The sequence below is a fragment of the Brachypodium distachyon genome, chromosome 5 (genome assembly GCF_000005505.3).
Source record: "Brachypodium distachyon strain Bd21 chromosome 5, Brachypodium_distachyon_v3.0, whole genome shotgun sequence".
Classification (NCBI taxonomy): domain Eukaryota; kingdom Viridiplantae; phylum Streptophyta; class Magnoliopsida; order Poales; family Poaceae; genus Brachypodium; species Brachypodium distachyon.
In genome coordinates, this window is record NC_016135.3 from 15602890 (window position 1) to 15619137 (window position 16248).

The 16248-nt window shown below is 39.5% G+C and overlaps 2 protein-coding genes across 3 annotated transcripts; one reads left to right on the top strand and one right to left on the bottom strand.

The window, feature by feature from the left end:
* Positions 1 to 95: 95 nt before the first annotated feature.
* On the bottom strand, positions 96 to 5536 carry LOC100839657 (ubiquitin carboxyl-terminal hydrolase 4). Its single transcript, XM_003579828.4, has 7 exons — positions 5167 to 5536; positions 4868 to 5090; positions 2711 to 2827; positions 2189 to 2287; positions 1452 to 1637; positions 1168 to 1349; positions 96 to 811 (listed from the first exon to the last, which is right to left on the bottom strand). Exons 2-7 carry the CDS (start codon positions 4988 to 4990, stop codon positions 412 to 414), a joined length of 1107 nt encoding a protein of 368 aa, XP_003579876.1. The 5' UTR covers positions 4991 to 5090; positions 5167 to 5536; the 3' UTR covers positions 96 to 411.
* A 1868-nt stretch (positions 5537 to 7404) lies between these two features.
* LOC100839358 (synaptonemal complex protein ZEP1) lies at positions 7405 to 15802 on the top strand. Of its 2 annotated transcripts, none has more exons than XM_010241678.3 (20): positions 7405 to 7482; positions 7614 to 7780; positions 7876 to 7925; positions 8910 to 9117; positions 9191 to 9316; positions 9535 to 9633; positions 9922 to 10598; positions 10676 to 10924; positions 11005 to 11133; positions 11209 to 11277; positions 11371 to 11481; positions 12951 to 13058; positions 13133 to 13243; positions 13313 to 13399; positions 13734 to 13799; positions 13897 to 13989; positions 14134 to 14217; positions 14298 to 14360; positions 14681 to 14782; positions 15468 to 15802. In XM_010241678.3, the coding sequence occupies exons 2-19, from the start codon at positions 7624 to 7626 to the stop codon at positions 14777 to 14779; spliced, it is 2586 nt and encodes an 861-aa protein (XP_010239980.1). In that variant the 5' UTR covers positions 7405 to 7482; positions 7614 to 7623; the 3' UTR covers positions 14780 to 14782; positions 15468 to 15802. The 2 variants fall into 2 exon arrangements, with proteins under 2 accessions (XP_010239980.1, XP_010239979.1); XM_010241677.3 differs by having other exon boundaries at positions 15455 to 15767.
* Positions 15803 to 16248: the final 446 nt, after the last annotated feature.

A 16248-nucleotide genomic window follows, 5' to 3' on the forward strand; every position in this document is an offset into this window, starting at 1 on the left:
ACATACAACATAGTTCTAACTTAGCAGATGATTCCTTTGGTACCATGTAAGCGTTGCCAGTACATCAGAACTAGGAAATTGTTACACCTAATGCATAAAAACTTCAAACCTAGAACCAATATACATAACCCAATAGCAACGCTTCATTCTTTGGTAAAGATGTCAATGAGAAGGGGAAAATAGTTGGGTGTACTTAATGACATACACCTTATTTGATCAGTCGAAGCAAGGTTCCATTTTCCCGCTGTACACTACAACCACCAAAAATCTGGCATCCTCAGGTTCATACTCACAATCTCTGAGATCAACAATTTTTTGATGGAGGTAATGAAATAGCTGTGTACATACAACAGTATATTTGCATGCTCCAACGAAAAAGAAAAAGGAACAGGGAAGGCGAAGAAAATCAACCTAACTCTTCCCACCAAGGCCCTCGTAAAACAAGATGTATCCATGATCTGTGTTGCCTGAGTACTCGTGTGAAGATCCGAAGAATGTCTGCAGGGTCGACTCTTCAACCATCTCCACATTTTCATCATCAAAGAACAACCAATGGTTGTGGCTTTTAACGAGGCTCACGTAATGGCCATGGTTGGGGCCACTTCCAACATGGACCACGACAGCAAAGAGAGAGTACTCGGTATCTACATCATCAGATGTACTGCTGATCTTCAGCTCCATGGGGAATACGACCCGATATGAAAGCTTCTTATACCGGCCAAGCTGCTCAATGTACTTAAAGCGCTTTAGGTGGATCACCAATATGTGGGGAGCCTTCTTGATTTTCATTCTCTTCTGTGCTTCTTGCAAACTGGAACAAGATCAAATACTGAAGTTCAGCAAATTAAGTTGAGCTGATGTTTCCTCATATGGTAGCTATGAATTTTCTTTCCTTTTCAGGAAAAATCTATAGCACAAATGGGTTTTGACACAGGATCAAAGAAAAGAGATCGCCAAGGGCTTTATGATGTTGCCCACATATACCAGAAAAAACAAGACCACTCAGGGATTTATATGTTGTCTATATATACAAGAAAAAGGGGGTACTAGTTAAGGCATGAAATGGAGATGTAGAAACACAAACCAATTGGTCAAAGCAGACCATACTGCATGATGTCACATTGACACCAAGAAAAGCAGTAGAAGGGAAATATGGTATGGTCATACCTGCAGCATTTGTCACAGAAGAATTTGTCTTCAGCATTTAGAGTCTCCGTGGAGCTGAAATTTTTCAGGCAGCTTGTAATGGAACTATTCTGCTCAATGTCAACACTCAGATCAAAAAAGGTTTCATCCCTTGCAGTTACAGTCTCACATCTTAAGCATCTGGTTTCATTGGTCAGTATGCCCTGTGTAAAGTTGCACATGTTAGCATAACAGTGAATTGGATCTTGAAGGTTGTGGTAACTAGATGCACATGATTTTGAGTCATTTTTGCAGTGTTCAGTCACCTGAAAATTCTTATGAACCAAGGTAATTGGTGGCTCTTTTTTAACTCCATTGGCCAAAGGTTGAACTGGCCCATTTGGAACTTTTTCAGGAGATGACGATTGTGGCGAGTCTTTTGCAGCACTAGACTCTTTCTCCAGAATATCAACAAGCTCATTCAACAGAAAATTTAAGAACTCATGTGCATCCTACAGAGCAATCGTGGAAAAATATTAAAATATGCTACTCAATAGAAGTACAGGTTGTTTTTTCCTTTGATGCTATCAAACGTCAGCTTTGAAGGTTATCTTGTTAGCATGATTGAACTACTATGCTACTACAGTACTGCCTAAAAATGCATGCACATGAGAAGGCAAACACTACCACACGACTGCCTATAACATGTCCGAGATTAACGCGAAATTTCACAAAATGCTATCAAAGAAACGGCACACTTGGCTCCATAACTGGAACATTTGACTCTGAGGATATCTACAGTGGTTGCCTTATGTTGCATTAATCAAGTCAGATCAGGAGAAACCCCAACCAATGACATGTAGTGCTACAATATGTGCCATGTTACCAGTAGCGGGAGGGGGGAGATCAATTCGTGAATGAATCTGCAGCTGGGGGGAAGGGGCATTTATACCTAATTTGTCTAATCCGAGCTCCAATTTGCCTAAATAAAAGCAACTGATGAACAAAAAATATTCAGGCTGGGGGGCCAGCCAGCGGCCCCTCCTGAACCATTGCATGTTACCTGGTGCATGTAGCTGCGAAATAACTCATTTTGTTTCTTCACCCTTTGGACAAAACGTTTTGGAGCAATAACGCCTGTCTTTTTCTTGGATTGGCTTACCTGCATGATATATCAAGAGCTATCATTTTTTTAGGGAAATATTATGAGCTATCATTAATTCATGACCAACGGAAATATCCTGCCATAAGTTCCATATATCAGATAAACATGAGTAACATACAAAAAGAATATGCAGTAACAATGATGCGCATGGATGCAGTGTAATAATGAATTGGTGGTTAAAACACCTATGACATCTTTGGTTTACAACGTCATATGAACGATCATAGGATCACATATGCTGGTCACTAAGTGTTCATCACCTGAAGAAATACATCCAATAACTCAAGAGTGGTAAGCCAAAAAGCAATATAGGTGTGTCGAAAGCAACCACCATGGGACCCACATAATTAAGACTACATGTGTGGATGCTCAAACACAACTGCCTATCACTAGGTCAAAAATAGCCTATCTCCACTTTACCTGCATGAAAAGATCTGCCAAACAAGTCAAAAGATTTTCCTCTGCATCTCCAGGACTTTTGTTATTCGCATAATATTCCAGTAACTGTTCCCTGAATGGAGTGCAAAAATAAAGTGCCTGAAACAGAAGTATAGGTAAGGTTTATGTAAACAATGTTGCAATTGTCAGAAGTGTTTGGACAGTCAATTGCACAGCAAGGAAAACAGCTGCCTGAGTTTAAAAAAAAGAAAACAGCTGCCTGTGACCAGAGCAGAATATAGCAAAACATATATGACAAGGAAAGCAGAGAACATATACATGATTACAAGAATACACAAATGCTCCAGGCATGAAAAATATTGCAGCATTAAACAGAACTAATGTGACTCCTCGATCTGCTCTATTTCATGGAGAATATAGGCATAATGAAAACTAAAAAAAATCTAACCTGCCTACATATTCGTAATACGCACCAAACAGTATCAGAAGTATCTCTCTATTTTAAGCTGAACATTGCTCATACCCTTCTCGCAGTGATGAAAAGTGGATTCTAATGTATTCATGGTGGAGTAGCATTATATGAGAAAACGTGAGTTTACCACATTGGTGAACAACAGGATTACTTGGGTTTGTCGCAGATGATAAGATTTCGAATAATAAGCAACCTTGAGACACATCTCTGATCTCCTATACAATGGCAATAACCACATGCAGATAGCTGGTCCCATAGTATAACAGGCCCGCGCTGTTTCAGTGGGTTGACTGCTATTAATTCCACAAGACAGTAAACTATCGCTATGTCTTCTATCAAGATACATCGCAGATTCACTAGTTTACTATGCCTTGCCCTCGCTGTTTCTGTGAGTCAACTGCTATTTACTCCACAAGACAGTAAATTATTGCTATACATTCTATCAAAATACAACACAGCTTCACTAGTTCACCACGTCTTCCATTTCTCCTTTAATGGATCCTTAGGATCCAAATCACCACGACAAGTTCCAATAAAAGAAAAAAGTTGGTACTCCCTCCATTTCCTGAAACAGGACGTTTTATTTTCTTCGCTGTTTTGGAATATGTGGCGCTGGGCATTATTTTGGCTCTAATCTGACTAAATTGACCCTACTTAGGTCCACATGAATTAATTAGCCGTACAGCTATGCTCCTGCTGGGCACGCGCGCCAGCACCATGCAGTGGCAACCAAAGCGACACCCCCTTTTGCATGCGATGAAGCATTAATACCTTCAACCCAATGCATGTGATGGAAGGATTAGAGTAGTGCTTAAGAATTTAATTGAAGAAAGAGTAAACTCGTCCAAAAAACATCTGGATTTTCTTCCTTGGTATGCGTTCTTGTTGCTAATATGCCCTCTATCGAGGAATGGAGGGAGTATGCCACAAAAAAACTGTTGAATCAAATAATATTAATACGAGCATTCTATAGTGGATAAACAGCTGCACACGTTACCAACAATGTGTTGCGCTTGTGGCGGCTTTCACAGCCACCTCATAAGGACTTAATGAGTTCATCAAGGAAAAACCAGAAAAGTATCCAACTTAAATTCACTGGTTTGAGCCAGCTGATGGTAGTAACCTAAATGAAAAAATACGAGCATCTTATATTGCTTGGCTAGACACTCAAAGCTTTCTTCCGGCATGACAGCCTGGTATTTGGTGACTTGAGCTCTGTTAGGACCTTTAGACTAGAGATACGGTAAGTTGTCAAGGCAAAGTCATCAGAATAAAAATGACAGACAAGCGAAGAGCTGATGCTCTGAACTTGAAGCAGATGAGGCATAATGATATACCTCTAATTGCAAGTAATATTGCTGAAAGGCTTTAATCTTTGTACAAAAAGTGCTTCAAATAAAGGCATCAATTTCCTATATTACTCTGGAACTTCTAAATCTAATAATCTATTATGCCACAAGCATACTAATATTACTACAGAAACATGGGCAATCATACAAGCTTGTAGATGTATTCCAAAAGAAAAGATGTTGCTATTGTACCTGGTTGTAGAATTTGTAAACAAGCTAATGACACGACTATATGAGATAGTGCAATCATAACCACACCTAATCAAACATCTTACACATGAGTGCACAGATTACCACGTACTAGCATGCAAGGCGCAAAAAATCTAGGCATAGGTTTCTGGGATAGGATATGGAGACCTGGAGTACACTGTTGCAGTAACAGGTGTTGCCGAAGTTCTCGAGGCCGAAGTAGCGCTCGCCTTCTGGGAACTGGTCGCCGAGGGCCTTCTCGAGCTTGGAGCCGCTGGCTCCCATGACCATCCACCGGTCCCACCACCCCGTGGCGGCGCCGGTGAGGTACCGGAAACCTGACCCGAGCCCGGAGCGGCTCCTCTCGGCCGCCGAAGAGGCCAGGGCGGATCTAGATGGTGCGAACACCAAAAATTTCGGAAGTTTGTTTGGGATTAAGTAAACACTGGATGACCAGAAGCTCGTACCTCGAAAACCAATGTCCAAAACTGCGAGCGGGGTTGAGTCAGCGGGGACGCGACGAGGTGGAACAGGAACGGCGATGGCGGCGAACGCGTGTCGGAGGCGAAGGGGTTGGGGTTGTGAGGTGCCGGCGGTGACGCTAACTAAGCTACGGCAAGGCGGCAGCTCTAGGGTACAGCGGTGGTGGACTATAGGGGAGATTTTACAGACGCATTTGGATTGACTGGAACTTGGGTAGGTCAGAGCATGAGAGCAGCGTGGGAGAGGAATGGATCGGGGAGGAAGAGGAAAGGTACGGGATGGTGGACAAGAAAAGTCCAGGCTGCAGGGGAGGAGATGTAGTTTGATGGTTCAGATAGGTTCCCTGGTATGATCCGTGGTAGTCTGGTAGACGAGGGGCGGAGATTTGGCCCTATTAAACAGAAACCAATGTTTGTTTGTAATATAATAAAGAGAACCGTTAAGAGAAACCAAATTAGTATCCCGTGGCCTGATTACATTCTCGATTTCTCGTTTGAAGATTGAAAACTCAGGTTTCCTCCGAGTCCGTGTTTTAGTGGGAAAAACCTTCAAATCTTTTCTTTTTGCGGACAGGGAAATATCCAAATCTGTAATTAGTATTAAGTGCATCTTGGTCTCCTAGAGTTCCGACTAAAATGACAAAATGATTACAGGATTATATATGCATCAAATATGATTTACTCCCTCACGTATCTCCGTCCAGAAATAAGTGACATGGGGATGGAGGGAGTACAAGAAATACAAACATAGGAATAGGAAAATCATAAGAATAAGATAGTACCATGCATTTGACGGATACATGCTACACATCATCCAATTTGAGCTAGCTAGCGCAAAATACACTAGCAACAAACCAAATCCATACACAATTTGCCTCGTTTAATGAATGAAGCGGGATTGGCGAAAGCCACTTGCATCCCTAGTGGATTATCACCAAAGTATCAAAACAAAAAAAAATCTGCATGTGATTCCTTTTTTAGGGAGTTCTTAAAATAAAAGGATGAGGTTTACTTTTGTTGAAATTCTTGTGGAAATGAAGCCATAAGAATTTGAGAATCCAAATCATATGATCCAAAGAGTTATCTTATGAAAAAAAAATACTCCCTCCTTTTCACAAAGGTTGCATATTTGGTTTCGTCAAGACAAGCCTTTGAGCAAAAATTACTCTATCAATATGTAAGTTTTATGATACGAAATCATTATCATTAGCAAGAACTTTTAAAGACGAATACATTAATATAAATTTCATGTATGAAAAAACACATATCAATAGAGTTTTCATTGGCCAAGCTTGTCTTAATGAAACAAAATACGCCAACCTTTTTAAAAAGGAGGGAGTAGTTCGTTAGGAAACTTCAAATTAGAAGTTTCAAGAAAGATGTTCAAACTTCTAGATGTTACCAATATCTAAGATCTTGAGTTGAGGCTTAAATTTCAGGACTACGCTTATTCACCTTCATCTGCTTGACACTCCATATTCTACAAGTTTAGCATTGTTTTTTTAGGAATATGATATGTTTTATATCAATAACTTGCTATGAAAAGTACAAAGTATTGATCATGCCGGATAGATCATTACATGTGTTTGCACTTTTTGTTTTATATACAGTAATAATCCATCATGAGTTGTGGATGTAGATTTTGTTTTGCTTCGGACACCTTGACTTCCTTTAAGACCATAATTTTGATTTTATTTTCTCAATAGAATCGGTGGTGATCATTGGTGGCAGTGGTGGAGCCAGCTGGGTGGTCTGGTGGGGCCAGCCCCACCCTAACAATTTGATTTTATATATACATATACTACTAATGATGATAAAAAGCCCGAAAAAAAAAACCCCGGTTGCCCACCCTAAAAAAGTGTTCCAACTCCGCCACTGATTGATGGAGGTCCATGGTCGGTATGGGTGAGATCGGGTCCATGGAACATACATCCACGAGAAAGTTCTCGAGCCACTGAACATGCATCATTGGCATGGTATCTAAAAAATGACATATTATATACGGAGTACATGTGTTAAGTTAATATTGGACATCGAGTCGTAAAGAAGTTAGAGAAGAAACATTTCGTTGAGCCGTGGAAAAGTGACAAAATAGAGAAAATATAAAACGAAAATACATATATATGTATCCGGTGGAAATCCAAAACCACCGGTCTCCCCTCCCGCCCATCCGTGCCTCCTCTTTCTTCTTAACCTTCTTCTGCCGCACCCCTCCCTCGCCCATCTCGCATTCTCGCTGCCGAGCGCCCTAGACCCCTCCCCTCGCTCGTCTTCCTCCTCGCGCGAGCGAGGCCACCGCCGGTTGGTCTCCCCTTCGACTCTCTCGTTCCCGACCGTTTCTCCTCCAATCACCCCACGAACCGATTCCGCCCTTTAGCTCCTCGTTTCATCTCCTTAATTTTCTCCAATTCCTAACTGAGGCAAAATATCAGGGACGACAGGATGCAGAAGCTTGGGCTCGTGGGGCTTAGGAGCCTCGAGGGGTTCCGATCGCTCGCTGGACCCACTTCGATGGCTGCGAAAGCCACGAACCCCAAGCCCTCGTCGGATGCTGGAGGTAGCACGTACGGGAGCTTCGCCAATCTTAAGATCACAGCAGGTGCCGATTTCACCCCCGTCTCCGCCCTGTTTGATCTAAGGAGGCTGTCTATTTGTGCGTTGCACTGATCCGTCCCAATATCTGTCTATTTGCAGAGAAATTAGTCAAGGAGCAGGCTTCAGTGAAGACTGATCTAGAGATGGCGGTATATTCCTGAACATTGTGCAATATTATGCGACCTGTCAGGCACTTAACTGAACGGATTCCTATCATTCAATTGTATGGACTGCGAATTGTTTCTGAAATTTAGCAGACGTCATGTCATCATGTCACTATATAGGTTTGCACTAGTACCTGTCTAGGTGGTGCTAATAGAAGAAGACTGGTCTTCTGATTGACCAATGTCAAAATTTCACAGTTGTATCATTCTGCTCATATAACACAAGGATAGTTTCTCAAACACACAAGAATAGTTTTCTATATCTGGTTTTGCCTTGGAATCCTGTGGCGTTTTTTTTTGGGCGATTAGGATTACTATGTGTGCAGAACAAACGAACTTCAGCATACTTCTTAAACCACTGTGTAACCATGTATGCAGCATCAACACGGCAGTGAAGTGTTAAACCAGCATAAGCACCACAGAACATAAAATCTTAGTGTTCTGGGGATGCACATGTTATAGCTAGTCTGAATCTCATACTTTACTGTCTCTCTGTGGTGTTTAAATTCCCTACTATTCCCCCATATATTTTGTTAGAAAATATCCATCCGTGACATGTTATAGGCCAACAAAGGTACACTAGGTGTCCTCCTGGAAGTATGCATCCTTTAAAATGCTGAACTTTTCATGTGAAAGAGCTCACTTCGGAAATAGAGTATATGCACTCTTACTTCAATGGTCTTCTTTCTGTATGATTATAAAGACGGCTAACCCTGAAGTTAATTAAAAACAAACTTATCCTTTAGAATCATTACCGTGTTACAATATGTGACTTCTATGCTTCACCAAATTGAGAACGTCACATGTATGGTTGATTACTGCATCATTTTTCGTGGTTTAGATGTTCCAGTGCTGTGGTGGATACATGCCAAATTTTACCACAATGTAGCTGCATTTTTTCATGGAAACATCTTAATTTGATTTCTCAAAAGATATTATCACCGATACATATTCTTTATGTGACTTTAGCATACCAAGCTGAGAAGAGCAACAGAACAGATAAATCTGTTAGAAGCAAAACTTCAACAAGCTGTCAATGAAAATGTGAAGCTTAAGGTGAAGCAGACTGAAGATTCGAAGCTCTGGCAGGGATTAGATTCAAAAGTTTCTTCAACAAAGACCCTGTGCGATCAATTGACTGAAACTCTGCAGCAGTTAGCAAGCCAGGCAGAAAGAGGTAATGCTTGTGGTGGCATTTTGTCATGGACACCTGTTGTTCAGATCTAACTGGCAAAACAATGCAATTGCAGCTGAGGAAGATAAGAAGTTTTTTGAGGAGATGCTTGGGAAGAACTCCAAAGCTTTAGATGAATTAAACTGCTTGCTGCATGATTCCTCGATAAAACTGGAACGTGCAGAAGCGAATATCATGTCAGGTTGGTCAATTCTTCTCACTTCACAGCTAATGCTATTATTCTAGAATGTCTAGTTAACTCACTGCTAGACTGTGCATATCTGCTAGGGCTCAGGCGACCCTTATCTGCTATACTGCTGTTTATGTCATCTAGACCCTAATGTCACTGCAATTCTGTGCCTATGTGCTCAATATTTACATAAGAATGTGACAATATTGTCACCTGATCCTTTAACCCAGGCAAAGAGGAGATGTTGCGGATCAAACAAGAGAAAGAAGAAATGGATCGGAGCTACAAGGAACAGCTTGATGCAATTGGTACCACCATAAAGGGAAAAGGTACGTGTTTGCTTTTCTGTACCAATTAATGAATGCGAAATTGTATTCGTCGTTTGCATAAACTGCGTTATGAATCTGTATGGGCAAGTTGTTACGAAAACAAAACTTCACTGAGGAGATAAGTCATGTTAGCTAGTCCTGAGTCACCCTCCTAAAGCCGTGGTGGGGGCTTGGGAAGGTGACACATGCTACTCCGTTCAAAATTTCCATCTACTACTGTCAAGCTGTCAAGATGCCTCAGTGCAGCAGTAGTAACAAGCAATAAGCTGGTTCGCCTTTTACATGCAGATTCTCTCATCAAACAACTGGAGGGTTCAGTTGAAGAAAATAAAGCCCGTTTGTTGTGTGCTGAATCCCGCTTGCAATGCGTGGAGCAAGAGTTGAAGCTAAAACAAGATGTATGTATTTGCCTGAAAGAAAACCTTGCAGGTGTTGAAAGAGAAAAAAATGACTTGGAGCTTAGGAACCGGGCATATTGTCTGGAAGTTGAAAGATTACGCAAGGACAATAAGGATGTTAATGAATTGCTTAGCAGTTTTGTGGCTAAAGTAACTGAGCTAGATAAAGAGCACGCATCAATGTCAAGTCATGTATCTAGGTTGCTCTCTTCATTCGAGAAGTACTGTGGAATGGTCCAAGAGGAGAAAATGCTTTCAACAAGATCTGCTAAGGATAAATTTGAAAATCTTCAAAACCAGTTTGTAGATTTGACATCAGAAAACAGCATCCTCAAAACTGAAATTGGGGAACTGAAGTCCAGAATCACAGAGTTACTGAAAACTCAAGAAATTGTTATGGTTCAACATGTAGAAGAATGCCAAGCGGCTGAAGATAAAATCAGAAGATTGGAGTCTGAAGCAGAAATATCTGCCTCCAATGTTAGTCACTTAGAAAAGTTATCTTCTGAACTAGAAAGGAGAGTTCAAAAGTTACTGGAGGATTCTAGCCTTTCTCAAAACCACAAGGTTCGTGAACTATCTAGTTAAGAATAATTGCTATTCAACCTGTATGCTTCCATACTCATGAGATTGAACTTTTGCAGGAAGAGTTGTTACAGAAGATTTTGAAGCTGGAATCAGATAATCAAGAGCTTCTAGGCAGAGTGCAGTCAATTTTGGATGAGAAATCTAATGATACAGAATCTCTGCAAGGCGAGATAGCTAAGCGTGACCAGCAGGTTGACACACTTGAAAATCAGATTAGCGAACTCCGCGCTTCTCTTGATGAGAAGGAACAGTTGTATGTTTGTTCTGTAGAAAGAGAAAAGGGTTTGGAGGAACAGAAGTTACAGGTTTGTGTTTATTATATCTTGTAAATCTCTTGATATAGTGATCTGTAGAGAACATATGACCTTTTCCCTCTCCTGCTCAGGTCCAAGCATCACTTGCTGCAACTGAATGCCAACTTACCGAGGCCAAAAAGCAGTATGATATCATGCTTGAGGGTAAACAGATAGAGCTATCCAAGCATTTGAAAGAGTTATCTCACAGAAATGATCAGGTATTACATTTTTTATTAATCATGTATCACTTTCCTATCTCAATCACAAACAACAGTTTGCAAATTATTTTGCAGGCAATCAATGACATCCGTAAGAAATATGAATCCGAAAAGGTAGAAATTATTAATGCTGAAAAAGAGAAGGTAAAATAGATTTTCTCTCTCAGAATTTCTTTATGCTAGATATTTGGCAATTAATATGATTACTCTATGTTTATCTGACTCTTTTAATTTCAGGCAGAAAAGCTCACAAGGGAAATGGAGAACGAATGTAATGAAAAGATATTAGAGAACAAGCGAGAATCCGAGAGGTGTTTGATGCATCTTAAGGAGGAACATGTCGCAGTGGTAGGTGGATCTAGTTCAGTTTCTCAATAAAGGCTACATATATTTTGAATAAAATATTTATTTTAAAATTTCAAAATAAATGTTACTCCCTCTGATCCTAAATTCTTGACTCAAATTTGCTCAAATATGGATGTATCCATTCTTAAAAAGCGTCTAGGTACATGTAATATTTCGATAACAATTTTGGATCGGAGGGAGTACAATCTAGTTCTGATGACAATAGATGTACTCCCTCTGTCTCTTTTTATTAGGCGCAGATTGTTTTCCCTGATTTCCCTTTTTATAAGGTGCAACTGACTATTTGTGACCCTATTGACCTCCGAACGGTTACATACGTATGTGGAGCGAGCAGTTTCAGAGGGCAAAAGGGTCCAGTCGTGTGAGCTCCGAGCAATTCCACCCACGCATTAATAATCGTGAGAAAGGGGATTACGCCTAATAAAAAGAGACAGAGGGAGTACATAATATATTAGTCCTGGAGTAGTTAAATGAAGTGAACTGAACAGTTCAGCTGCAGATAGCATGGATAAATAATTGCATATAGACTTGCAAGAAAGTTCATTTAGGCATGACGCTAACTTGCTAGCTGCTGAATAGGCTTTACGACCTAAAATACTACTCCCTCCGATCCATGATTAGTGTCTTGGATTTAGTACAAACTTGTACTCCCTCCGTCCCATATTAAGTGACTTTCTATTACATGTATGTAGACGTATTTTAGTATATATATACGTTCCATATTTAGACAAATTTGAGTCACTTAATATGGGACGTAGGGAGTACTAACTTTGTGCTAAATCCAGACACTTATTATGGATCGGAGGGAGTACTGAATTTCCTTGGTATGTTCCTATTTTATTTTTTTGTTCTTAATGTAATTTACATGGAAACTGTATCAGAAGTTATATGGACACACCCACTGGTAACTAAAAGAGTTCAAAGTATCCTCAAGCTGCTTTTGTTTAGGGCAACATATCCATCAGCTTTATGTTATATGTAACTGCCACAGCATACTGATGTTAAGTATGATAACCACTAATTATATACGTTGCTAAAGAATTTTTAGACTAACTGGTTAATTTAAGCATCTAGGGATTCTTAAGCAGTCAAAATATGAAGTGATGTTTGAAGTGGAAAATGCATCAGGGACCACTCTATAGAAGCGTATATAGTAATAGAACTTTGACTTTCTATTTGTTTCACAGCAGTTTAGAGATGATATTTATTATACTTGCAGAGAGAAGCTATGTAAAAATATGTTCCTGTAAAGTTTGGAACTTCAAAAATCATATGCTATCAGACTATTAGTACAATCCTTCATTATATCACTAGTATAATCTTGTCCAAAGGCTGTTTACGTGGTGTCAGCCTGTCAGGACTAGGGAAGCACCGCACAATACACAGTTGAGATGTCAGTAAAAGCTGTTTTTCTTCTGAAATGACAATGAAGGTTGTTTCCTACCACCCAGGTGACAAGAATTCAACAGGATAATGAGCATAAGGAATCAACTCTTCGAGCTTATCACAAAGAAGAATTACAGCGCGTTCATTCTCAGGCAGAGAATGAATTAAGGGAGGTCAGTATTAAGTGAAACCAGATGATTTGATCGTGTAGGTTTTCTGTACTAATGAAATGTGGATAAAAATATAGAGGCTGTCGTCACTCCGAAAAGAGCATGAAGCTCAAATAAACTCACTGAATATACAGCATGAGGAAGATTGCCAGAAACTTCAGGATGAACTTGAGCTTCAGAAGTCAAAGGTAGTGACTCTTCACATTTTTGTTCTGAAGGTTGTGACTTGAAACTATACTGAACAGTATTTGGTGCAGGAGGAGAAGCAAAGAGCCCTATTACAGTTACAGTGGAAAGTTATGGGTGAAAATCAACAAGTTGATCAAGAAGTGAGCTCTAAAAAGGTATTCTCTACTTGCTAAGTGCCTAAGTCTGAAAACTGCGTGTTACTATTACCAAGCATTGCGTCTATGATATCTATTCAGAGTTTTGTTGTATTGGTTATAAGCATGCTCAGTGTTCAACAAAAAATTATAGTTGCACGTGTTCTTGAAAAATGCTTATCATAATTCGGTTACGTTGTGTTCAGGAATACTAATGTTCTCAATCCCTATCATGGCCTTTTCCTGTTAATGCTAATCATTGACTGTTTTTCCTTTCTAATTCATCCCATAATTAGGTTATATACAATCATTATGAGATAAATAACTTACTAGAAATTCTCTGTTTCATTGATAGAGGAGAGATCCATATGTGAGAAAAGAAAGCCAGATTCAATTGGCAGGTCCTGAGACCAAACGAAAGGTAAGATTCCTAGCTTGTTTAAGTGATGTTCTTCTGTTGTGTTCACCATCCTGCATTTTATAAACTTCAGATGTGAATTCTCTCATGTTGTGTCCAGGATGTAAGCATATCTGGAGTTATACAATCGCCAATTTCGAACATGCTGGGAAAGGTAGAAAAAGGAACTCAAGATGTTTCTAATCACAGAAAGGTGATTTATTTTACTTATAGGTTCTCTTTAATCTTACTATTTTTTAGCATAGATCAGGTTTCATTTTCCAATGCGTAATCTGACAATCAATGTTTTCATGTTGTCTATTTTATTGCCATGTTTTGACCGCTTTCCTTTGATTAGGTAACACACCATGAATATGAAGTGGAGACAGCAAATGGAAGAATCACAAAACGCAGGAAAACTAAGAGCACTGTTATGTTTGGGGTACAACCTTACCCTTTTTTCTATTTTCATCTGATTGTCTGGTTTTTTCATTCATTTTAACGCTGTCTTCACCCATTCAGGAACCAAACACTCAGAAGTCATTGCGTAATACTGCTGAGAAGGATGTTACAAAAACAAGAAAGGTATGATGGTTGTTGTTACAAAAAAGGGTGTACTTCAACTTTCCTATATCAATGTGCAAAGGTTCAACAAATATATTTTTTAAGTTACTTTCGAGTTAATTATTTTTTCCTTAGGTGGATGCTTTTATATACATGTATATGACGCTAGTTAGGTTTCTAAAATTCACTTAAAGCATTAGCCCCCGTGTCTGCTTTTCATAGTGATCCATCATGTAATAAAATTCAGTCAGAAACCTTGTATGAACAAACATGTTGAACATGATGATTCCCAGTGTGGTATATTGTTTTTTTTTTTACATTTATGCCTTGGCATTCTGCAGGTTGTTGCAGGATCACGTCCCCATCCTGCAAACATTGGTGAATTGTTTTCTGAGGGCTCCTTGAATCCATATGCTGAAGACCCTTATGCATTTGGCTAGAAGGTAAAACCGTAATAACATCACATCAATATTGTTGGCCGTTGGTTATCCTCGGAGAATAGCACTATAGATCTCACCACCTGACATTTGCATTTTCGAACATTCATGTTCTCTTTGGACCAATAATGCAAGTTTCAACAGGATTGGAATTTTGCAACTTGTTTAACAGAGTCAAAATGCTTGTACGGTAGATGGATGTACTCAGAAGTGTCTAAATTCTAGTAACAAAGATGAGTGTAATCATGCTTTCAAAATGGTTTCATGATTTGACATGCTTGCTGAGTCCATAAATCCATAAATGTTGCTTTAACGGTAACCGCTCTTGGCATTCCACCGTGGCACTATGTTTAGTTCGCGGCTAGTATCTTTTCTCGAGCTACATTTTTTGTTTCTAATTATCGGTGAGGTTTGGTTGGTAGTTAAGCGAACTGCATATTGGTTGATATGTACGGAGTATACTTTAAGTTTTGATACATCTGTAGATGGTGTGATTATTTTCCTAACATGCCTGTGTTTTTTCATTAAAAGAATGACCAATTACCGAATATTTTAATTTTTGGCCTCTCCACCTTGTTATTTCGTAGTGCGCATCTTTTCGCATCTTGCCGTTCGATGTTATATTCTGTACCAGCTAAAGTAACAGCTTCTGATTTGAGACTACACCTAAACTTGCAGCTCACATCTGTAGGTGCTGATCTTTAGGAGCATGACAACGTAATCTGGATTTCCTTTAGGAGCATGACAACGTAATCTGGATTGCAAAATCCCCAGCTGGCACGGGGTTGAACCAATGGTTTTGGGGTCTGCCTGCCCCAGTCATGACATCTGATCATCCCAGTGTTCATACGACTCTTTGTTAACTCCGATGTATCTGGAACATTGCTTCGATAAACACCACGATTGATTCTCTTGTAGTACGTAGAACTGGGCTCGTCCCAATCAATGGAGTACAGTATCCCAAAATCAACAGAGAAACTTTACTTCCCGACGTCATCTAGCTTTTTGCATTGCTCTTCGTAAAAAGGCTCGATTGGTTAGTGATCTTTCACATTCACATCAGTCACTTGTTTTTTTAGCATTATTTTGATTTGGTAAAAGAATCATGAAGATGAAAACAGGTAGATTATTATCTAAATAATACTCCCTCCAATCCATATTAATTGTTGAAATATTACATGTATCTAGATGCTTTTTAGACATACATACGTCCATATTTGGAAAAATTTGGGACAATTAATATGGATCAGAGGGAGTAGATAATAATACAACAATCTCTTTAAATGTAGTTTTGTATTCCATCCGTTCCATATTAAGTGACTTAAAATTTGTCCAAATATGAACGTACCTATATGAGAAAAGTACTTTTTTCGTCCCTCAACTTGTCGGAAAGTTCGCTTTTCGTCCCTCAAAAAAATTTCGTACTTTTTCCGTCCCTCAATTTTCAAAACCGGACACTTTTAGTCCCTTGG